This window comes from Puma concolor, chromosome D3, assembly GCF_028749965.1.
Source record: "Puma concolor isolate L17-30 chromosome D3, mPumCon1.1.hap2, whole genome shotgun sequence".
NCBI classification, from domain to species: Eukaryota; Metazoa; Chordata; class Mammalia; order Carnivora; family Felidae; genus Puma; species Puma concolor.
This window is the reverse complement of record NC_141678.1, coordinates 21,754,361-21,779,282: the sequence shown is the minus strand read 5'-3', so window position 1 is coordinate 21,779,282 and position 24,922 is coordinate 21,754,361. Positions and strand designations below refer to the sequence as shown.

General features: G+C 41.4%; 1 protein-coding gene across 4 annotated transcripts in view; it reads right to left on the bottom strand.

Moving 5' to 3' along the window:
- Positions 1-23,862, bottom strand: part of EIF4ENIF1 (eukaryotic translation initiation factor 4E nuclear import factor 1) — a 44,450-nt gene extending 20,588 nt beyond the window's left edge. For 2 of the 4 annotated variants that reach the window (XM_086682020.1, XM_086682021.1), the window contains exons 1-6: positions 23,432-23,562; positions 22,662-22,784; positions 10,474-10,547; positions 6,655-6,782; positions 3,661-3,947; positions 3,174-3,375 (exon numbers count right to left, since the gene is read on the bottom strand). In XM_086682020.1, the coding sequence (XP_086538146.1) occupies positions 3,174-3,375; positions 3,661-3,947; positions 6,655-6,782; positions 10,474-10,547; positions 22,662-22,757 (787 nt within the window). In that variant the 5' untranslated portion in view covers positions 22,758-22,784; positions 23,432-23,562. Of the gene's footprint in view, positions 1-3,173; positions 3,376-3,660; positions 3,948-6,654; positions 6,783-10,473; positions 10,548-22,661; positions 22,785-23,431; positions 23,602-23,728 lie in introns of those variants that run through there. The other 2 variants (XM_086682019.1, XM_086682022.1) reach the window with 2 other exon arrangements.
- Positions 23,863-24,922: the final 1,060 nt, after the last annotated feature.

Here is a 24,922-nt window from a genome sequence, read left to right as displayed (position 1 = left end):
ACTAAATGTCATCAGCTGCTTTCATTCCAGTAATGCTTCAAACACTGCACAGCAAAGCAGGGAATTCAATAACTAAAGGGTTAAGTGGCTTGCTTACCCAAGGTCTCAATACTAGCCAAGTGGCAGAAGCTTTAACCCTAAGATGGCCACCGATACTCTTCCACACCAAGCTCTGAGTATTACAGCAGCACTGCTCCTCCACAGGGGTGGCTGCCATCTAACTACCATGAGCCTTCTGACAACCAGTAAAACAGACAAGGTTTGTGAGCCATCGATAAAGCAATCAGCAGTCTCTCCAGTGGGTTAGAACATACTTACTGAAAAGAGAAGCAAATACTATCCCTTAGAAACTGACATTTAAACTAAAATGACTATTTGGTGGAGGTATCCTCACTTTACAAAGAAATTGGGCCCTAGAAGAATTAACAATAGCCTAATCAATGCCCAGTTTGTGTCCTTTTCCATTAGAGCAGTGCTTCTGCCTGATCCATTTTACTAAGCAGAACCTGCCAGCCCACCTCAGGATCGACAAGTGATAATACATTTTGCTGTAGTTTTGGGTCCCAACTTAAGGATGAAAGCCAGAAACAAGAGTCTGTACTTGGTTCATACATTTATAAAAGAAATTTTAACATTTCTCCTATGCCTTTTATTTTGTGTTGAGATGAGAAGATCTCTTAACAGATAAATAGCTTTTGCAGATAACAAGAATGTTACACAGCAATTTTATGCCAGTGTCAAGGTTTCTGGAAAGCAGACAGGGTCTGTCAACTGAGAGTGGGTATGAGTGGGTAGGGATATGCACTAGTAGACAAACACAACTGGCCATTTATCATGGTAGACTCAAAAGGCAGAGGCCCAGAAAAGATAACTAGGGGCAAGTTTTACCACATTCAGAAGGACCACATACCTTCATTAGAGAGAAAAACTGAAATTTTCTTTTCTATCAATGGGGGGATTTAGCTATTTCTGACTTCTACATAATTTATTTTCTGGTTACAGGTGTAATGCACATTCAAATTGTTTCATTAATATTACCATATATGCATCACCTAACTGTCTAAAGTGAGTACTCAATATACATCAATTTTAAAATCATACAGGCAGTGAACATGTTTGTCCTATTAACTGCTACACTGCCAGCACTAGTATGTGCCTGCAGAGAACTGCTACATAAAAAATTCAGGGGAGGGGGGCCTGGGTGGCTCAGTCAGTTAAGTGTCTGACTCTTGATTTCAGCTCAGGTCATGAACTCACAGTTGTTGAGCTGGGCTCCACACTCAGCATGGAGCCTGCTTGGGGTTCTCTCTCCCCCTCTCTCTTTGCCCTCTCTGCTTGTGTGTGCATATGCACGTGCTCTCTCAAAATAAACATTAAACAAAAATTCAGGGTAAAGTTAGAATACAAATAAAAACTGGACTAAAAGGCACTCATCATCCCTCCCCTCATTTTTGTAGCCAAGATGAAATTACGGGGTACCTGTTTATCCTAAATACAGTGGTTAGAACAGCCTAGGGACCACTGGCAATTAACTACTGGGATGAATGAGCTAGGACTCCCGGATTCCACATGGGGCTCTGCCATGAAATCCATGTGACAGGGTCTTGGGTTGTCCCCTCTTCCAGGCCTGTCTCTCTCTGTATCTATAAAGTAAGGAGGTGATACTCTCACTCCTTTTGGTTCATCCACTTGTTGATACAAGAATGGTTGAAATTCACATTGCAGTTGAGTTATGAAAACGTGCTTCTTTTCACCAGAAGCCTTATCTTTATCATTATGTGAAAAGACCACACTGGGCTGGTGCTCGTTAGCCTGAGAATGACACAAAACCATGTCTCAAAGGTTATTTAAGAGCAAAGCTTTACAAGTTACCCACTGATGTCATGCATCACTCTAGGGAACAACATGTAACAGCATAAAGATAATGGTAATGTTTACTGTATTTTAAAGATATTACAAAAAAAAAAAAAAGACAAGTGATTTCTCCCTTTCCTTTCTCTTAAATTCCACTAGCTCATTTTCTACGCAAATATATCTTAGCCTTATAATTTTAAGGTGGCACTACACATTTATGTATCAAAATAGCTTTCTTTTTTTCTTTTTTTTTTAAGTAATCTCTATACCCAATGTGGGGCCTAAACTCATAACCCTGAGATCATGAGTGGCACACTTTACCAACTAAGCCAGCCAGGCACTTCTAAAATAGCTTTCCACTTTTGTTGCCTAGTAGCTGCCAAAAGGTATTTTCCAACCAAACGTGAAGGCTGAAGAGAACTGGAATTTACTGAAGAAGTGCCCACAAGAGTCTGAGCTCTGATGTTCACATTCAATCTTTAATGCTAAGAGTAACCCTTAAAGTTATAGAGTAGGCACTGTCTTCACCTTACAAAGAAACAAGTCCACCTATAAAGAGTTTTATCAAAGATTATCCTTTTTGTAAGCAACTGCCCCAATACTCAAATCCAGGCTAGCCGGCCTGGCCACCTCAAAGCCAGGCTACTGGAAAATGACTAATGGGACCCCCCAACTCTGCACCAGGCACCTCTCACACTGTTAACTCTGGCTTTTCAGTTTAGTATGGGAGCTACCTGACCTTATCTCATAGTTGACTGAGTCTGGGAGAAGCCAAGTCAGAAACAATTGATGTAGGAAGTCTAACAGTATGGTGAAGAAGGTGGGCTCTGAAGTACAAAAGAAGTTGCTCAATTCCCAATTTCACTACTTACTTCGTTAGTGTCCACAGACAAGTCACTCAAGCCTTCTGTGCCTCCATTTGCTCATCCACAAGATGGGGAAAGAAGTACCTACCTCATAGGGTTGTTAGAAGTAGGATTACACAGACAAAACACTTATCACTGGGTCTAGTGCTCAATGAATCAAACTCCTCCACTATTTTTACCACATTTCTTATCGCTGGGGAACCCTTTTATGTACACAGTACTCTTACAGGGGAATGTGAGACTTTTCTGTTTAGCACCACAGGCAGAACAAGTTGAGGATATAGTATCCACACCTAATAAATTCAAACTTAGCAGCTTCAAAATCAGGCTGCAATGTTAGAAACTTGCTACTTCCTTGCAATGGGTACAGTTGTTCCTAAGTGCACATTCAGGCCAATTACAAGCACATCTCATTTTAGAACAGTGAGCTCCCCTCTCAAAGTTTTTGCTGACCTTCCTTCACAGAGGCTGTCCGTCGCCTTGTTCTTTTTCTCCCCTTGTGATCTTCTTCCAGTATCTTATCATCAAAGCCAGTCAGCTCAATGGTTTCAGACTGACTTGTGGGTCCAGCTGAGAACCATTCTGGTTCTTCTTCTGTGTAGGAATCATTTCTTCTTCGCTCACCAAAGACACGCTTACTATCCCCAAACTCCCTCTGGAAAAGTACACAATCAAGATAAAAAAATAAGGTTCTAGTTAAGGCATTTCTACCTCAGTCAAGGTCTTGATGAATTAGGTAATGCTCAATAATGTAATGAAGATACTATGCTGCAGACTTGAAGCACCCCCACCCCACCCCACCTCCAGCACTCTTTCTGCTCCTCTCTATCTGGCTTAAGAATGGGCTCTGTTCATCCAGCATCTCAAAATAACCTGGTATAAACAAACTGCATATCAAGTCCCTAAGCACATGAGGGGCCAGAGGATCTAGAAGACAAACCCTAAATCGCTTGTCCTTATAGTCCCTCTCTCGATCTCGGTCTCTCAAGTCCCGCAGGTCCTTATCACTGAGTCGGTGATCCTTCTCAAAGGTCCGAGCAGAGATTATTCTTCCACTGCCAATCCTTCGTCCGCCAAGCAGGCGAAGCCCATCACTGTCTTTTTCCAATGGACTTCCTGAGTGCCGGGAACTAACAGCGGCTGTCACATGGCAGCCCCCTCCAAAGCTTCGTCTCTGTGGGCTGAGAACAACATCTAAGTCATCTTCTTTCACACGCTCTCGTGGATCTGGAAAGGTGGCAGAAAGGGAAAGTTAAGCAAACCAGTAGGGTATTTTTATTTTCTCACTGGTATGTCCATGACTAGTGGTGGTGAGAGTATTACCACTGAAATAGTTACAGAGTAATATGTACATTACATATTTAAATAAGACTGAGTCTTTTGCTTTTTCTCTTTGGAGCAATAAATGTACTTCATAATGATTTTCCAGGATTACTCTCCACAATCCCTAAAACCTTATGTATTAGAAAATATCTTGTCAATTAAAAAACTATATTAGGTGTCAGTATTTGAAAGAATAACTGAAAAGTTGAAGTGTTTCAAAAACAGGTTAAAGTGTTTCTTCAACAAATGGTATTTAATAGGTGTATACCCATATGAAGAACTTGAACTGATACCTGGTACCACATACAAAACACAAAATAGATCATAGATCTAAACTATCTAATGATAGAAAACTTCCAGAAGAAAATATAAGAGGAAATCTTTGTGACATTGGGTTAAGCAGAGTTTTCTCAGGCACAACACCAAGAGCACAACCCACTAAAAAGAAGAAAAAGCAGGGCGCCTGGGTGGCTCAGTCAGTTGGGCATCTGACTTCGGCTCAGGTCAAAATCTCACGGCTCGTGACTTTGAGCCCCACATTGGGCTCTGTGCTAACAGCTTGGAGCCTGGAGCCTGCTTCGGATTCTGTCTCTCTTTCTCTGTCCTTCTCACTTGTGCTTGGTCTCTATCTCTCTCAAACATTTAAAAAAAAAAAAAAAAAAAACTGGGGTTGATCAAAGTTTAAAACTTCTGCTCTTTGCAAGGTACTATTCTGAGAATGCAAAAACAAGCCACAGACTGGGAGAAAATATTTAGAAGTGTACATGTGATAAATGACAGACCTATATCCAGTACGTATAAAAACTCTTCAAATTTAAAACACAATCGGATTTAAAAATGGATAAATGCTTTGACCAAACATTAAAGAGGGTATCTGGATGGCAAATAAACATATGAAAAGATACTCAACATCATTAGTCATTAGGGAAATGCAAATTCAACCATAACGTGATACCACGTTAGATTGGCTAAAGTCGCAAAGACTCATCATTCTAAGTGGTGACAAGAATGTGGAACAAACAGAACTCTCATACACTGCTGCCAGAAACATAAGGTGGTATAGCCATGTTGGAAAACAGCTTGGCAGTTTCTCAAAACGTTAAACATACATTAACTATAGGACCCAGTTATTTTACTCTTAGGTATTTATCCAAGAAAAAAGTGTATGCCTATATAGAGAATTGTATATAAATGTACATAGTTTTGGTTAATTGTCAAAAACTGGAAACAACTCAAATGTTCACCAACAGATATATGGATAAACTGTGAATTCATACAATGGAATACAACTAGTCAATAAAAAGGAACTATACACCCAACATCACGACTGAATCTTAAAATAACTATTCTGAGTGAAAGAAGCTACCCAAAGAGTGTATACCGTAGATTTCTATTTATAATGAATTCTAGGAAATGTAAACTAATCTGTAGTGATAGAAAGCAAATCAGTGCTTGGCTGGAGGGGTTGGAAGTAGGAGTTGGGACTCACAGAGATACTAGAGAACTTTTGGGCATGATGGAAATGCTTATTCCTTTGATTGTGGTAATTAATGGTTTCACAGGTGTATACACTGTCAAAACATCAAATTGTACACTTTATGTGCAGTCTATTGTAGGTCAATTATATCTCAATAAAGGTGTAAGAAAATCAAACATGTCACCACACTAAAATTCTTCCTAGAAAAACCAGAAAACTATAGTCCAAGTGAGGAAAAGCTCCTTTAATCTTCTCACCAGAAATAATACCTAAAATGGTATGTACTTCTCCAGAATGTCCGTGTAGTGTCTCCATGTTTTCCAAAAACCAGACACAGTATGGACAAGCTTCCAATTTACAGTTTAATACTCCTATATATGGATGTACCAAAGTTTACACAAACCGTTTCTACCACTGGCCATTTAAGTTGTCTAGGAGTTTTCATCACTTAATAAAATCTCCATGCACATCTTTGATGATTCTCCTAAAATTCTGTTTGAGGGACATTACTGCACTAAGCATACTGTACAATTGTGCAGAAGGATCAAACATCTCAAGGTAGAGTCACCCCTATCTTCTTTGCCAGTTCCAAATTTGTTTTATGATGGTATTTCCACTTATCACAAAAGAAGCTCCCTCTGCAACAAGTTCCTTGACTAGTTTCTATACTGCCAGCCTCCATTTCACTCTTCAGTATCTTTTCTGGTTTAAATCGGTAAAGGTACGGAAAATCTAACTTCAGTCCAGTCTCAAACCATATCCAAACCCTGTATTAAAATTGTAATCTACTATTAAGAACGGCCAGACTGTTTAATACCTGAGGACTAGGTCTCATATATAAGACTAAGCAGAACCAGATTTCCAGCACAGCATTATGCTCACTACCCTTACTCAGTTACCCTATCGATGAAAAACATCAGTACTTTTAATTCCAAAAGAACATAGTCTAATACGGTCTACTTGTCACTGCTATATAGGAAGGCCAAGATTTTTCTCTGTTAATCAGGAAAAACCCAACTGATAAATCAGTTTCCTGATCATGACATTTTCCCTGAATAAAACTCTCCACTAAGAATGAAACTAGCAGCAAAGAACACTGTCTCCAAAATTGCCGCCCCACTTCTACATGCTCACCTACTATCCTGCGCACAAGGGAAGGCCGGTCTGAATCCAACTCTTTCTTCAGACTTTCCACTGGTGAGTTCCTCCCTGAAGCTGGATAGAGAGAGGCATGCCACTTTTCAGGGTCCCAGACGCCATCACTATAATAAGTCAAAGGGTACCAACAGTTAGCACTTACACCCATAGATTACATGTGTGGTCTGATTTCTAAACTTCTTCAGGCAGTAAGTCATGGAAACCCCTTTCCAATTTAAAACTTCATGAATACCATTAGAATGGTTAGCTCTTTTAAGATGGAAACAAAAACAGCTACAGACAGTCCCTGTGGTTCACCTAAGGATGGTTCCATTTTTCAATGGTACACATTCAGTAGAAACTGTGCTTTGAATTTTGAAGTTTGATCTTTTCCCAGGCTAGCAACATGTGATCCAATAACCTCTTGTGATGCTGTGTACCAGCAGTAAGCCACAACTCCTAGTCAGCCAACGTGAATACAAGAGTAAACCACACCATTCTGTACCCAACCATTCTGTTTTTTACTTTCAGTATTTATATATATATCTATATTTTTAATTTTTTTAAATGTTTTTATTTTTGAGAGAGACAGAGTGCAAGCAGGAGAGGAACAGAGAGAGGGAGACACAGAATCTGAAGCAGGCTCCAGGCTTTGAGCTGTCGGCGCAGAGCCTGATGAGGGGCTCGAACTCACAAGCTATGAGATGATGACCTGAGCTGAAGTCAGACATTTAACTGACTGAGCCATCCAGGAGCCCCTCAGTACAGTATTCAATAAATTATATGAGATATTTAACACTGCATTATAAAATAGGCTTTGTGTTTGATGACTGCCCAACTGTAGGCTAGTGTAAGTGTTCTGAGCACTTTTAAGGCAGACTAGAGTAAGCTATGATGTTTAGTAGGTGAGGTGTATTAAATGCATTTTCGACTAATAATATTTTCAACTTATGATGGGTTTATTTATTTTAAAAAAATCTTTTTTAATTTTTTTTATTTTTGAGACAGAGAGAGACAGAGCATGAGCAGGGGAGGGGCAGAGAGAGAGGGAGACACAGAATCTGAAGCAGGCTCCAGGCTCTGAGCTGTCAGCACAGAGCCTGACACGGGGCTTGAACTCATGGACTGTGAGATCATGACCTGAGCCAAAGTTGGATGCTTAACCAACTGAGCCACCCAGGCGCCCCTTATGAGGGTTTATCAGGACATATACCATTGTTAAGTTGAGGAAGATCTGTATTAACTAATATTTTGCTGTTTTTCATGCAACACCAATAGTCACTTGAAAACCAGTGATCTGTGTATAAATGAAACATCAGATCACAAACCTTGGGGTGCATATGGATTACAGTAACTATGCCTGTCCTATACAAAAAACATGCTCCATAATATGGATTAGTTTACTGAAGATTAACACAAGGGAAGAAAAAAACCCAGTTTACTGCAGATTAGTGTAAGGGTGGGAGAAAAACCTCTCTCTAGAAGTAGTGCCTAGAATGCCTGGTGTGTACTTTTCCAGAATTTCTACACATAGTCTTAGTTTTTCCCCAAAGGTTTAAAAAAAAATTTTTTTTAACATTTATTCATTTTTGAAAAGCATAGAGACAGAGCGCGAATGGCGGAGGGGCAGAGAGAGAGAGGGAGACACAGAAACAGAAGCAGGCTCCAGGCTCTGAGCTGTCAGCACAGAGCCCAACGTGGGTCTCGAACTCATGGACCACGAGATCATGACCTGAGCCGAAGTCGGACGCTTAACCAACTGAGCCACCCGGGTGCCCCTCCCCAAAGGCTCTTAATAACGTAAAGTGTGTGCTTTGGGTTCTATTCTGTTACTCCCTAATGATAAGGTGGCAGTTGGTACAGCATGTAAAGCAGAAATGTTACAGCCCAACGATTTGGGATCAAATTCTAGTTTTGCCATTACCACCATGGACCTCCAGGACAAGTTAATAAGCTATGCCCTTCACTATTCTTTTGAAAGGACTTCCCAAACCCCAGACTAGACCAGGCTGTGCTATACACTAGCAGGGTACTCTGCACTTGTCCTTCACAGTCTATAATGGTGGTAATGATAAACTCTTGAGTATTTGACTGTATCCTTCCACGGACCAATGTTCCATTAAGGCAATTTCTGACAATACCTGACATAGTATTTGCCACCTAACAGGTTCCAACTGAACACCTCTTGAATAAGTGAGTCAACCTTTCAATCTCCAACACCTCACAATAAAGGAAATATCACCTATCTTCTGGTATGTTGTGAGGATTATTTGGAGTTTAAGAATCAAACAAATTTTAATTCTGAGAAGAGAAATACCAGGATGACAAGCTCTTTCCTCTTTCTCTCTTATTTTCATTACTATTACTAGCACATCTTTACTTAGAATAAAAGTGAGTAGGGGCGCCAGGGTGGCTCAGTCAGTTAAGCGTCTGACTTTGGCTCAGGTCATGATCTCACGGTTTGTGGATTTGAGCCCTGTGCTGACAGCTCAGAGTCTAGCTTCAGATTCTGTATCTCCCTCTCTCTTTGCCCCTCCCATTTGCGCTCTCTCATTTTCTCTCAAAAATAAATATTAAAAAAAATATTTAAAAAATTTAGAATAAAAGTATGTGGACCATAATTTTATTTTATGCCAAGAAGAAATAGATCTAAGAAAATTCAACTTGAGGCATAAAAAAGATTGACAGCTCTAATGAAGGAAAAAACCTGAACAACAGCTTATCTGAGACGTATCAAAAAATCCTAACCAACTGGAACCGCCTTTATTCAAGTATCATCTTCATCAGCAGAAAATGGTGAGGAGTCCAGACTTAGCAACCTTCTGAGTAGATATACAAATAAAAACAGTATGCCCTATTCAACAAAGAAACTAAACATAATATACTTTATATGTTAAAAATGTGGGTCATATGAACCATTTACCTTGATATTTAAGAAGTGACCTTATAGTCTTAAGATGACCATAACAAGTGCAATGTAGGGTGATTGTAAACATTTTCAGACTGTAATTTGGCTCTAGTCTTCTCAAACCAAAGCGTTCTGCTTATGAAGCAGCCCAAGATGCAAAAGGGCTCGTCTGAGTGGCTGAATGGTTTTTTCGTTTGGGAACAGAAAGGATGGGGCAATGTTACATGGCTCAGAGTCCTCCTGATCAGCTTTCTCTGGGCAGGCCCTTGAAGGACCCCCAAAGTACAGTGTGAAAACCACCACTGACAGAAGACCCTGGAGAGGACTCATGTGTTTAACTCTTAAAATTGCTTTCTCACTATGTGTCTCTGACCAAGTCATTTTCTAACTTTAGTTGCATTATCAGTTTGTTGAAAGGGAATTGGGTTAGTTGTCCTTAGAGTCCTGTAAAGCTCAAAAAAATTTTTTTAATGTTTATTTAGAGAGCACGCGTATGAGAGAGTGCACGCACAGAAGCAGTAAAGGGAAAAGAGACAGGGAGACCGAGAATCCCAAGCAGGCTCTGTGCTGTCAGCACACAGCCCAATACAGGGCTCGATCCTACAACTGTGAGATCATGATCTGAGGTGAAATCAAAAGTTAGACAACTGACTGAGTCACCCAGGCATCCCCTCAAATTTTTGAATAGTTTAAAGCTAATTAATAATGAAACCAATGAGGACAATGCAGGAAACTATTTAGTTCATAACTTATCTAGGATATACTTGTGTAGAAGCCCTAAATCATTATCCCTGAAGTCTCCCCCACTCATCATTCTACCAAAAAACTCCAAAACAATTCTTAAATTACCATGTTTGGTAAACAAGACGTTGACTAGGAGGAGCACTCCACTCCCCCTTCACCCATACCTGTCATATTTTTCAGAGAGGCATGATGGCCTCTGTTTGGAATGAGGGCGTTCTTTTATATCCAAGAGCTCCTCCTGGAAAGAGAAACCAAATGGTGATTTTGAGTAATATTTCTCATGCCACATATTTTCAACTTATATTTGTTCTCAGTAATGACTGGAGTGCCTATCTTAAGCATGTCACACAGTTCTTATTTTTTTATGCCTTGACTTATTCCAGAAAGGACTGGAGTTAGCTCAAGATTCTTACAAGAAGATGCTCAAGCAGAATTGGCAAATAATAGTGATTAGCTTTTTTCTAAAACAATTCTCTCACAAATTGCCATCCAATTACACAGTTATAGTCGACCACACTGAATGTTCATCAAGGTATGGAAGCTTCAGGCTTAAATAAAATGTCCAGTTAATTTTTCTACTCTTAAATGTATTAGAGGCCAACTTACAAGTAGATAGTTTTAACATAAATTTGCAGAGGAAAAAAAAGCACAAAGCACACACCCATTTACCATTTATCTGATCTGCCTGTTAACATTTTACTTTAGCATTTGGGTTCTCCACACCTTTTTTTGTTTTTGTTTTAAACCATGTAAGGGTTACTCCTCAATACTTCAGTGCTTATTTCCTAAGAATGAGGATACTCTTTCATAGTCTCTTATCTGGTTCCATGAGAAAATTAAGCCTTATAAAAAATAATTTGAGTGACTAGTTTTACCATTCTCCCAAGGATTATGCTTGGCCTGTATCATTGCAGATGCCTAAGAGAGAGGCAAATCCATTACAAACAACACATGCCTGAGGGCCTAAGGGCTTACTTCTGAAGAACCTAGTTAAAAAGGGCTGTCAGTTTTATACAATTATAAATGATACTTTTATCTAACCTACCCCTCCAGATTCCAATTTGTCAATTGACCCAACAAGGTCCTTTATATTGTTTTACCCTCCAACACAGGACCCAGTCTAGAATCAGATATTGGTTGTCCTATTTCTTTGGAACATTTCTACAACTGGAACATCTCTACAACTTTTGTCTTCGATGACACTAACATTTCTACAGAGTGCAGCCTTTTTTTTTTTTTCTAAGAGAACATTATTCATTTTGGATTTATCTACTGTTTCCTCATGATTAGATTGAGGTTAAGTATCCAAAGAAGAGAATACTAACCCCAGAGATGTTGTGTCCATCTCAGAGCATCACCTCTGGACACCTGTGATGTCCATCTGCTGCTTAGTAGTGGCAGTATGCGGTCTGTAGGGAGACTGCAAATATCCTGGTCTTCATCAAAATTTCCCCCTAAATTTAGCATCTATTGATGAATCCTGCCCAAATTGATCTTGATTTCCGAACTCTAGGCCTCTCTCCATATTGACCAGTCAGCACTTGGCATTTCACTGGTAGGGCAAACACTAATCCTCCCTTTTCCCCTCCCTGTGTGTTTACCTATTATTGGCATGGGCTCACAGATACCTAATTTTTCCAATGGTCTATAATTCATTAATGCCCTTAATTCTTCAGGGGCTCAAATTAGGAGCCTCTTCAAGCTGGTTCCTGGGTCCTCTGTACATTCCCCATCATTTTCTAAAAAGCCCTTCCTTACTTTCTGTCTTATCTTGTACCATCCTAGCCCTAGTGTCAGCCATTTTCTCTGAGAAATCTGAGTTCCTTTAAGTGAAGCATGGTATCAGAAACCAAGGTCTGGGAACTAAATATTCCCATTTGCTTCTTGGTTCTCTCAGAACTAGGAAACACGTGCAATTACACATGCACATATATACCTATGTGTTAATGCACACACATCTGCTCATACACCTGCATATACACAAAAACCCACGGCCTTTTTATTTACATTTCAATACTTTTACGATAAAGTAAAAAAGGCAATTCTCAACCTTTCACTACCAGTAAAACGCTACAACTACCTTGCAAAAAAGTATATACATACCACTGTGCCGGGGCCTCTGCAAGCCTCACAATAGAATGCTTGCTGTTGCTCTGATCACTGCTTCCCATATCTTGGGGTAAATATGGAGGAAGAGACTTACTCTTTCAGCCTATAGGAATCATTGCATGTAAGCATGCCATGAGTTCACTCAGTGTCTTCAGACACTTGAAGCATCTAAATATTTTCTCCATGATTGCAAAATGCCCTATGTCCAGATGACATTTTAATTTTTAAAACCAGATTATCAATCATGCATTTGCATTGTTTTAGGATTTATGAATTATAAACAAATAATTTGGGAAGAAATACCTAGAAAAATGAAGAAGTCTGAGATAAACAAAATTCCAAATATAAGAAAGTATCTAGAGAAGGCCCCAAATTCTGAAAATATTGTCAAAGCAACGACCTACAACCTAGAAATCATCAGTAATGACTCAAGTCCAATGAAATCTACAGGGCAAGCGCGGTGTCAGTGGCGCAGGGTGACACAAATTTGGCAGTGGGTGGAGGAAGGGTGGATGGACCAACAGTAGTTACAATGAAGTAAATATTACAAGAAAGAAATCCTGAGGACAGGAAGGCTTAAAACATTTTCCAGCAGAAACAGGAAAGATCTTACAATACAGGAAATACTTATACATATACTACAGGAAAAAATATTGCAAAGCAATTTTCTGTTATTAGAAGCAACCCAAAGATTATTTCATATTCCCTTACTCCACCACCCTCAAATACAAATATTGAACTGAACCCTAGTATACTATTAAACTAAGGACAATATATTTTATACTTAAATATGTATGCTTCATATACTCAAATTTCTAAACAATAAGGCTTTGTTTGAAACTTTTAATCCCCAAAGGTAACAGGGAGCCCAAGTGGTAGGCATTTTCTATTACTACTACAGCTGTCTGCTGAAACTCATGATTTTACTGATTTATTTAGGAGTCAACTGGAAAAGATTTAACATTTTAACATAGCCACAAAACATGCTAGAGGACCAAATGTTCTATTTGTGGGGAATCAAAAAAAATATTTTCACAAAGGTAACAAACAGTCTTACAAAAGGGAAATGGGGAGACTAAGGAGAGAGGATGACAAATTGAATGTGGAATCCCAGATGGGATCCTGGGACAGAAAAAGGACATTAGATAAAATAAAGGACAGGTAAGTAAAGCATGGACTCTAGTTAATAACATGTATCAGCATTGTTAATTGTAACAAATAGACCATACTAACATAGTAACAGGGAAAACTCTACTATATTCCCAGTTTTTCCATAAATCTCAAACTGTTCTAAAAGATAAAGTTTACTTACTTCTACCTCATACCATACACAAAAATGAACTCAAAATATATCAAAGACATAGATATAAGAGCTATAATTATAAAACTCTTTGAAGAAAATGCAGGTGTAAAAAGTTCATGACCTTGGATTAAGCAATGTTCCTCTAGCTGGGACACTGAAAAAGGGTAAGCAACCAAAGGAAAAAACATAAATTGGATTTTAAGTTTAGGAACTTTTGCGCTTCAGATGACTATCAAGAAAGTAAAAAGGCAATGCACAGAACAGGAAAAAATATTTACAAATCATGGATCTGATAAGGGTCTAGGGTCCAGAATACAGAGAGAACATGTAAAATTTAACAACAAAGGGGCACCTGGGTGGTTCAGTCAGTTGAGCTTTTGACTCCAGCTCGGTGATGATCTCGCAGTCGTGGGATTGAGCCCTGTGTTGGGCTCCACACTGGGCATGAAACCTGCTTGGAATTCTCTGTCTCCCTCTCTGTCCCTTCCCAGCCCATGCTCTCTTTAAATAAAACAGATAAAAGATTTCAATAGATTTTTCTCCAAAGAAGATACATAAATGACCAACAAGCACATGAAAGATGTTCAAAATCATTTGTCATTAAGGAAATGCAAGTCAAAACCATAGTGAGATACCACTTCACGTGTACTAAGTTGGCTATTAAAAAAGAAAAATGTGAAAATAACAAGATTGACAAGGATGTGGAGAAACTACAGCTGCCAGTGCAGCTGCTCTGGCAAACAGTGGCAGTCTCTCCAAAAGTTACAGTTACTATATGACCCAGCAATTACAGTCCTAAGTATATACCAGAAGGAACTGAAAAAATTATGTCCACACAAAAACTTGTACACAAATGCTCACAGCAGCATTATTTACAATAGCAAAAAAAAAAAAAAAATAGAAAGCCGTATGCCCATCAACTGATGAATGGATAAACAAAATGTGGTAAATCCATACAATGGAATATTATTTGGCAATAAAAAGGAATGAAGTACTGATACATGCTATAACACAAACCTTGGAAACATTACGTTAACTGAAAGAATCCAGACAAAAAAGGCCACATGTGGTAGGATTCTGTTTATATGCAATGTTTAGAATAGGTAAATCCATGGTCAGAAAGTAGATTAAGGCTTGCCAAGGTCCTGGGAAAAGGGATAATGAGAGTGACTACTAATGGGGGTACAGAGTTTCTGTTTGGGGTCATGAAAATATTTTGGAATCAGATAATAGTGATGGTTGTACAACTCTGAATTTACTGAAGACCACTGAATGGTACACCTTTAAAGGGGTGAATTTTATGCTAATTATATCTCAAAAAAATATTTTATTTTGAGAGAGAGGAGGAAGTGGGGAGGGGCAGAGAGAGAGAGATGGAGGGAGAGAGAGATTCCCAAGCAGGTTCCAAACCCTCAGTGCAGAGCCTGATGCAGGGCTTGAACTCCCGAGCCGTGAGATCATAACCTGAGCGGAAATCAAGGTTGGATGCTTAACTGAGTCACCCAGGCACCACTCGATAAAAAATATTTTTAAGTAAATTAAACTAAGGTGTTCAGTTACCCAGAGGTTAATATTTTATTTAATTTCTTTCTTACAGACTTACTGCTCTAACCACAGACTGATAAATGCCAACTATCCTCAGATGAGAGTTGCTTAGGTTGGTAAAAATGTTTTAATTTTCCTTCCCAAGTTATTCCAGTTTTCTTTGTTGACTTTATATGCTTAACATATACTAGGTGTTAATAAATATTCCAGGGACTGATTATACAACTTGACAGGCCTATAAGAGCACAGGATAGAGCAGTGAGCCAGTTGTATACACTGGCATTAACCATGCCAGCAGCACAAATGGTGCTGCTGACCAAGTGCAATGGCTAAAACATCGCCCACCTGTCTATAGAGGATGAAGAGCCATTTTGTTTAACAGGCTGATAACTGGGAAAACAAAACAGTTCTTGGATTGTAAAAGCTGCTGGGAATAACTTTAAACATCTAGATAAAGTTCTACTTACTGTTCTTGAAAGCAGGGCTTCTTAAACCAATTTCATGGCCTCAAGGAAACCATATGCAAAACTGCATTTGTGCAATTTCTGCAGTGAGTACTCACACCTTCAAAAGATTTCCGATGGGCCCCAAAGAAGTTAAGAAGTGGTACTTTAAATGGTTGTTTCTGAAAATGTGGCCCAAAGTGCACTTGGACATTTAGGGACAATGAGAGCTCCTCCTCGTGGGGTTTAGAGAGTTAGATCTGTTATACCTCCCACCAACATCTTAAGTGGCATCAGATGGTATCCCAGACTAAGAAGGTTCCCCATTAAGGTGGGGAAGGGAGAAAACATGAGCTAATTCAATACAAAAATTGCTTTTTTCATAGCTGTACACAGAACATTTCCTGCATACCAGGCTTAGTATCTAGAATACGCAGATGACCCTTGGCCCTGACCCCATGGCTCTCCAGTTTCTCAAGAGAAGTGTTCTTGAACTTGCCATTTCATCAAGAGCCCTTCCTTTAAGAGCAATATTCCAGAAAAGGCAAACTCTTTGGGATATTTTCAAAGAAAACCTTCAACTTTGGCTAAAGGCAAAATATGTGGAAAGTGTTCTCTGAGCTGGGAATGCTCCTTCCCTAAGAATATTTCAGGGGGTAATGGGAGATTACCCTTTTGCAGACTCCTACGAACCCACAGGAATTGACTAATTATAAACAAATTCACAGGGCGCCTGGGTGGCTCAGTCAGGTAAGCGTCCGACTTCGGCTCAGGTCATGATCTCGCGGTCCATGAGTTCGAGACCCGCATCAGGCTCCGTGCTGACGGCTCAGAGCCTAGAGCCTGGAGCCTGTTTCAGATTCTGTGTCTCCCTCTCTCTGACCCGCCCTCGTTCATGCTCTCTCTCGGTCTCAAAAATAAATAAACGTTAAAAAAATTTTTTTTTTATAAACAAATTCACTACAATTACCATCTGGACAAGAGAACAGTTAATATGTGAGACCTTACTTTTTGCACAGGTTTTAAAACCTGACTAGGCAAGAATAAGCTGCTAACTGCCCAACAGGCATTTTCTTAGTTTTAGCAGCTAAACTAACATTTTCCTTAAAGAAAATGTCAAGCTTCCCAAAACAATTTGAGAAGTACTAATATGGGCACCCACTTTTAGTGATCAATATTAAAGTAAAAAGCAAATGAATGTGAATATAAGCCCAAAACAACAGTGGTTAAAATCCACATCCAGTTTCTTGTTGCAGAAATCTCATGCAGAAGCAGCTGCAGGTTCTGATGACATTCTTATGTTCTAGAAGAATTTCACATGAGTCACTGACATAAGACGAAAGGGGAAATATTTACCTTTGTGAGTTGAATTCAATTCACAAGAGCAAAAAGCTCAACTTTTAAAATATTAAGAAATATTTTATAAAAAACCCAAAGTTTTATTTCATTGTTAATGGTCAAAGCACTGTAGAAGTGACCCAGTACGTTATTAGTGTGTGTGTGCCTGGCTCTTCCTAAAAAGGCTCTGCGTAAAGAAGGCAAATGTCCCCAGAACAGTGTTTATAGGTTGGGTCATCTGCCTTTGACCTTCTCTCCCAGTCCCCACCCTCAATACAACCACTAGCACTGGGACTGGTCATCGGGCTCTTAGATGGTTGCTGACTGACCAGATATTCATTCTGTTGAGTCAGATGACTTTTCTGAAAGGATTAGAAACCGGTTAAAAATAGATCACAACGAGGTAATGGTACCCACAGACGATAGCCGGGGCAACGGTGAAGTAACAACATAGGGAACACATGGGATACATTCCACCATCCACCATTTATGAAGTTTGTTGCTGTGGGCACCATTTATAACAGTTCTTACAGGTAGGTCAGAATTCAAAGGATCCTGCAGAGCTGTTAAGCAGGACCTCAGACCTGGATTCATCCAAGCATCTAATGGTGGCTGATCTGATGCAAAGACTTTCGCCTACTGAAAGATTTGAAACTAAGAAAATGCGAATGGGGGAAAAAAAACCACCAAAGTCTGTTTTCTCCATTAATCTGGCCAACACAAAAAAATTAATCTTGGCTTTTAAATGTGTTTATACAATGGATAAAAAACAATATAAAATGTTAAGTAGGTAAATACTAGAAGAAAACTTAAAACCATTTTTAGGGTAGTGACATTACATCTTCAATAGGGCTTTCTGGTTTCATATTAAACTGGAAATAGTTACTGTGACATTTAAAAATTAAGCATCTTGATCTGAAGTTGGTATCTAAAGAAGATATCTTTCAATACCCTCCTTATTACATCCTAAAGAGTTTTTAGCACTTACTGTGCGTCAGCCACTTTTCTAAACACTTGACATGCATTTTCTCATTTATTCCCCACAAAAATCCTATGAAGTAGATACTATTCCACCCGCATTTTACAGAGGAAAAGGATGAGAACCAGAGAAGCTAAGTACGTGACTGAAGGCCACACAAGGTAAGTAAGTGGTGATCCTAAATCAGGCAGTGGGGCTCAATGCCCCTGATCCTCTTGTCTTCACTGCTTCTCTGGGGAGGACAAGGAAGGTGCATGACACCTCCCAGCAGCTGCCACTCAGTGTTGGGTTTGTCCCTGCCCAGCGGGACTACCAGGAACCCTGAGCCAAACTGCCACATCCTTGGGTAGGCTTTCCTTAAGTCAGCCTCCCTTCATAGCATCCTTCACTGAATCAAAGGCCCAACCCACAAATCTTTATGTTAACAGTTCCAATTGTAAAATGACCGGTTTCTTATCTAGCTAGAAGTTCCCACCGTGAGCAAGGAGGAAAGTATACCTATGGGGGCAAGAGCCCTGAATCCCCACTTTTCAAGATGACTTAGAATTGGAACAGGTAAGAAAGAACAGCCATAAGACAGTATCTATGGTGTTGCTAGCTGACCCCCTGTAAGAACTTGTAGTTACCTAGTTTTCTGAACAGCTGAAACATTAAGATTGTATGATTTTTCATACCATAATTCTCCAATATAAACAAATATCCTTAACTTTTATATTAGCTTAAGTTTGTAGCTAAGTATTTCACTGAAATGCGACCTGTTAGAGGTTACTTCTCAACTTGGTTTATGAAAGGTATCTATGAAGTTATCAAATTAGATATCTAAAAATTAGATCAGGTATAGTTAAACCTGATCATCTGACTACTGATTTCAAGCTAGGATTTAAATCATAGCCCCTCTTTTCTCAGAGGCTGGACTTCAAGTCTTATAACTGATTCTCTCCAAGAAGGCTAGGAGAATTACTCAAATCAGTCCACTTCTGGTGCCTTTTTTTTTTACCGGTTTAAATTTTTTTTTTTAATATTTATTCTTCAGAGAGAGAGACAGAGCATGAGCTGGGGAGGGGCAGAGAGAGGGAGGAACACAGAATCTGAGGCAGGCTCCAGGCTCAGAGCTGTCAGCGCAGCTGTCAGGGTTTGAACTCACGAGCCGCAAGATCATGACCTGAGCTGAAGTCGGACGCTCAACCGACTGAGCCACCCAGATGCCCCTTTTAAATGGTTTTAAAGCAAAGATATAAACATGGCTGTATCACGGTGACTAAGTGCCCATCAGCCACAAATCAGGGTGGAGTGCCTCCTCTGAAGATCCCTACAGACACCAAAATGGTGCCAAGGCAATGAGCACACATGAAATTAAACTCAGTAAAATCCAATCCCTACTTTTTTTAGCTGGTAGATTGGACAGGTATGATTAACACTGGGCAGTACTAAGCTGAATGTTAGCAGTGCCCCCTGCTTTTATACCCTGTTCAACTGGCAGGTGATAAAATTTGATAAGGAATCAGTGACAAGACACAGGAGCAGAGAAGGAGCAGCACCAAATATGTATATCCTAAAATCAGTCTGTCTACTCAAAGAAAAAGAACATGGATCTGATTAGTGGAACAGTCCAAAGCATTTCTACTTTGTGTTTGAAGCAGAAGATGGTGTCACCAAGAGCAGGTACCACACCTCAAGAACTAGTAAACAACAAGGACCTCTGATGAAGGTAAGAAAAATTTGAATAGGCCTCAAAGTCTTTCCATTAATAAGCATGACCACCTTATCTTGTTTTCCTAAACCAACAGTTCTCAAACTTGAATCAGAGTCAGAATTCCCTGAAAGACTTGTTATATGTGGACAACAAGGCCCTATCCCTAGAATCTGATTCAATACCACTGAAATGGGGCTTGAGGTTTTATATTTCTAAGAGGTTACCAGTTGGTGCTAAACACTAGTTCAGAGACCACTGTTTGAGAACCACTGTCTAAAAACACTTTTAATCCATGACTTTGAGGGGGAGATCCCACTGTGTAACCTCCAAAAGCCCTTCAACATAATTCAAACACTTTATACATGCACATTTAAGTGTTACCAAAACATAGCTTTTGGTCTTGGGAATCTGGCCTAGCGAAACGGACCTGAGTGAGCTTATAAATTAAGGGCTCAAGATTCCCAGAATAACAGGTGCATATGATACATCCACTTACAACCATTCCAGTTAATCATCACTGAGGCTTAGGGGTAGGCCTGAAAGTACCTAATGTGATTCTTAACTTGACTTCCTAATACATTCATGGAAACACAATGGACACCAACAGAACCCTAGGGAGTAATTATGCATCTGACTTGCTTGACAACATCAAGACCATATATCAAGTTCTCCAAGGAAGACTAAAGACTTGCTATTCAAAGTATGGTCAGTGGACCTGCAGTAAGGGCACCACCTGGGAGGTTAAAAAGCCAAAATTTGAAGCCCACTCCTAACAGAATTCACACTTTATAAGGGTTCATAGGTAATCCCCAGACAAACCAACATTTAGGAAGCAAGGTGGACAATATAGCACAGGAGACTCTGATATGTTACTTTTTTTTTTTTTTTTTTTTAACATTTATTTATTTTTGGGACAGAGAGAGACACAGCATGAACGGGGGAGGGGCAGAGAGAGAGGGAGACACGGAATCGGAAACAGGCTCCAGGCTCCGAGCCATCAGCCCAGAGCCCGACGCGGGGCTCGAACCCACGGGCCGCGAGATCGTGACCTGGGTGAAGTCGGACGCTTAACCGACTGCGACACCCAGGCGCCCCTGATATGTTACTTTTAAAAGCACTAGGACAAATATCTGGACTTCTCCACCTTCATGGAAAAAACTCTAGAATTCTGAACAGACTACTAACATCATCTCATAAAACAAATGAATGCTAAACTAAGAAGGGTCAAAGTTTAAGAAGCCCTCTCATCTAGCCAATATGTTTTTTAGTCTTGTAGTTAACATTCCACATTTACAAGTTCTCACAAACACATCACCTATAAAAATCACTGAGGACAGTTTCCTTCTATTGCTTCCAAACTTTCTAGCCCACGCAGAAACATTACTATATGCTTTATTCCAATAGTTTGATCTCAGTATGTAGGTAAGGAGTAGGATGGCTGAAGTATTATTCCAGTTGTGCAAAAACAGACCACTTACTATAGTTCTCAGAACACAGGATTGTTTCAAGCTTTCTTCAAAGAAGAAAGGCTTAGTTTGCCTCAAGGACTAGATTAAGTAGACTGTGAGAAACACATATGCATGAAACCACTACCCTAACACTGCCTAAACATGATCCTAAAACTGCCATGAACTAAATCTTCTCGAATGGAATGGACAGTAAGCCAATTTCCAATCAATTTTGGTAGAGAAGACCATTATATCTAAGATTCACTGTCATTAACCTAAAAAATGTTCTTAATCATTTCTTTGAGGCACATTTATCTAAGTATGACAAAATTCTAAGACTATATTATCAAAAGTGGGCAAGATTGACCTTCTTTATCTTTACTGTAGACACACACAAGTTCTAGCCTAAGAGAGATCAATAATACCTTCCCTAAAAATGACTTAAGCCTAAATATGGATATACACATAAAGATGGTCTATACATGCCACCCTTCGATCATTATGAAAGTGATTCAAAAGCCTCTCTGCCTGGATTCTACAAGTAGAATACCAATTAAGAACTTTTATTCAAAAAGTGCTAGGAAAGTTGAAGTCACGTAAGCATATAAAATAAGCAGTTCAAATCAGTTTCTCTTCATTTAATAAGATTTTCTGCATTTGGAATTCAACTATCAACATTTTAGATAATGAATTTAAATTGTGAAACATGGCTTCAGCACTTTCAGGTTTGAGAAAAACATTTGGGAAGACCAAATCTGAATGAAAAAATGAAATGCTATCAGATTTTTTTTAATACTAAAAATGAATATTACTCTAACAGCACTTGATACTTTACCAAGTAGTGGCACCAGTACACAAACAAGGCCTGACTTCAAAATATTAATCATTATTCTGGAAAGTCAGGAATAATAACCACATCAGAACCCTTGATTGGGTCCATACTTAGGAAATACAGATATGGGACCAACTAGAACATGACTCTTCCTGTCAACAGTCCCAAGCACATTTTTTGTACTCCGGCCAATACATTTCAGGGAACAAAAAATGAATTCACAGCTGAGTCCTGTCAACCTCTTCAGAAACATTTAGGAGCCAGTAAGATACTGAGCAGTAGCTTCAACAAGTACAGAACCTGGAGTGATTTGCATGCAAAACTGGAATCCTTACTCTGCAGTATACAAATCAGTAATAGACCAGTTATGGTTGTTATAGAACATTTGAGCCAACATACACTGATCCACAAATTCATATGCCATCTAAGCCAATATTCCCTTCACGTGAAAACTACTCAGAAGCAAATTCTAGTTTAAATTGCGTATTCACACTTCCAGAAAAAAATTCAAAGAAATGCTTTACTAAATTTAGTAATATTTAGTCCATATAGTGAGTCAGAATGAGACTCCCACTTTTGATAATACTAATGGAATATCTACACAATGTTACCAACCTCCCCCACCTATAAAGAAACACTATTTCATTAGTAACAAAGCTTACTTTTGTATAGCGATGGGGGGATTTGGAGGCTGGTTGCTTCTTCAGGTCAAGAAAGGCATCTCCGTTTTCTGTTTCTCCCACACTTCTCCTATCCATGGCTCCTTGGTCTACAATTCTTTGCACCTGGAAGATAAATCAGCAAAACTGTTACAGAGAACACTATGTTTTCAGAAGACTGTTTAAAACACTGAAACTCTTTTATCTCTTAAAATGACTACCTTTTAAAAACAAAGTCTCATTCAACAACTATTCCATAAACCAGAACCCACTTGGAAATAGAACGACTGGTACTTAGCTCTTCTAGTTAAGTGTTCTAAGCATCAAGGGGGTAAGGAAAGCATAAGTAGAAGGTGCCCAAATCAGGGTACAGCCTTCAAGCAGCTTTAAAACAAAAAGAAACCAAAATTAGTCACTGCCACCCATGAGGACCTTTCAGACAGCAGTGGGGAAGTTTTCCGAGTGGGGGCAGGTAGGAGACTAGTTGGGGCTGGGGATCCGGGAAGTCGGACTGTGGTAAAGTGCCTGTCACTTGCCAATGGACGGCGCCAGCTGCCCCTTGTTATCCAGAGGCCAGGGGCTGGGGCCCGAGCGCCCCCCACCCGGCCGGCGGCACCTGTGGCCATGTCAGGGGCGCCCGTAGCAAGGAAGGGGCGAGATCCGGCTTCAGCTCCGAAACTCGGCTTTCCCGGGCCGCGACCCCAACCACCGGCCCCTCGCGCAGGCCGCGGCCCAGCGGCCTCCTTCGGAGGAAGGGCGGGGACTGTACTCACGGAGGGGAGGCGGGCCGAAGGGAGCGGGGAGACCGAATCCCCCGGCCCGGCCGCTCCAAGCTGGAGCCGGCGCAGGCCCGCCGCCGTCCGCCCCGGCCCGGCGGCTCGGGCCCCGCCAGCCCGCCAGCCCGCTGTCCGCCGGCCGCCCCGCTGGCCTCGCGTCCCTGCCCGCCCCCCGCGCGCGCCCCGGCGCTCGCGCTCACGCACGCGACCCCGGGAGCAGCGCGCCCGCGCCCCTGCCCTTCCTGCGGCCCTTGGCGCGCGGCGCCTCGGCTCCCACCGCCACCAGGCCCTTACTCTGTGCCTCCGCCGCTCGGCGGCCCTTCGCCTCGGCCGCCGCTCCCCTCCCTACTGCCCGCGCCGGTCAGAGGGCTGCTCCGCGCGGCCTTCGCTCTCGCCCCCCCACCCCCCCGCCAGCTCGGACTGTCTCTCTTCAGCCGCCGTAACCACGGCCCAGCCCTCCGCCCCTCCTCCCGGGCCCCCTCCCCCTTAATAACTCCCTCCACGCACCCGGGCCCCAGCACCGCCTTCGCCGCCGCGCGCCCGGATGTGAGGTGGCCGCGGCAGTGCCGGGCGGAAAAGAGAAACATCTCGGCGCGCTCCTGGGGCGCCGGCCCTTGCGTGCGTCCGGCGGCGGGGAAGCGGAGGCGCGGAGGAGATGGCGGCGGCGGGGAGGGGCAGGCGGCGGGGGCGGCAGAAGCCCTTACCGGTGCGCACAGGCGGTCGTCCTGGGCAGCCCTGAGGAGGACTCTGCGTTCCCACGCGCGCTTCGGGGCGGAGCAGAACGGGCGGGCGGTGCTGGGAGGCCGAGGCCAGAGGCTGGCAGTTCTCCCTGGAAGGCGGTGGCACCAGCGAAGTGGGCCGGGGTCTGCGGCCTGGTGCGACTTGGGAGCGCGTCGACTTCGACGTTCGCACAGTTCGCAACGGCGGAGAAGCCTGGGGCTTCGGCAGTGGCAGTCTGAGGAGAACCTGGGGGCTTTTGAGCTTCCCAGTTGTGGGCCCGAATCTCAAGTTTTTCATTAGTGGGTGTAATGTTGGGCAAAGCCCGAACAACTTTTGAGTTTTCGCTCTCCTTTCTAAAACGGCCCCTCTCTATAAATTTATGAGATCGTGCGTTGTTGCGTTAACAAACTTGCCGCGACTGCTTTCGATTGAGCGAAGGGCGACTGACAGATTCATTGAAAGGGTTTTTTTCCCCCATCATAACTCCAACCTTTCCATAGCTTGCACAGGAAGGGGAAGGGCGAGTGTCAAGCGCTTAGCACAGTGGCGAGACTGCAAATGGGAACACAGATGCAAACATAATTTCCCTACTCTGAGACGTAAGAGTAACTGCCGTGCTTGGGAGGAGCGATCAATAAAGGTATGACGGTGATCACCTGTGAGCCTGATCTGCGGTAATGTCACGAGCCCCAGTCTCTGTCCCTTGCGACCGCCTGGGGTTGATGTGAAATGATGTGTGGGCGTAGATTGGGATTGGGCATTGAGTGA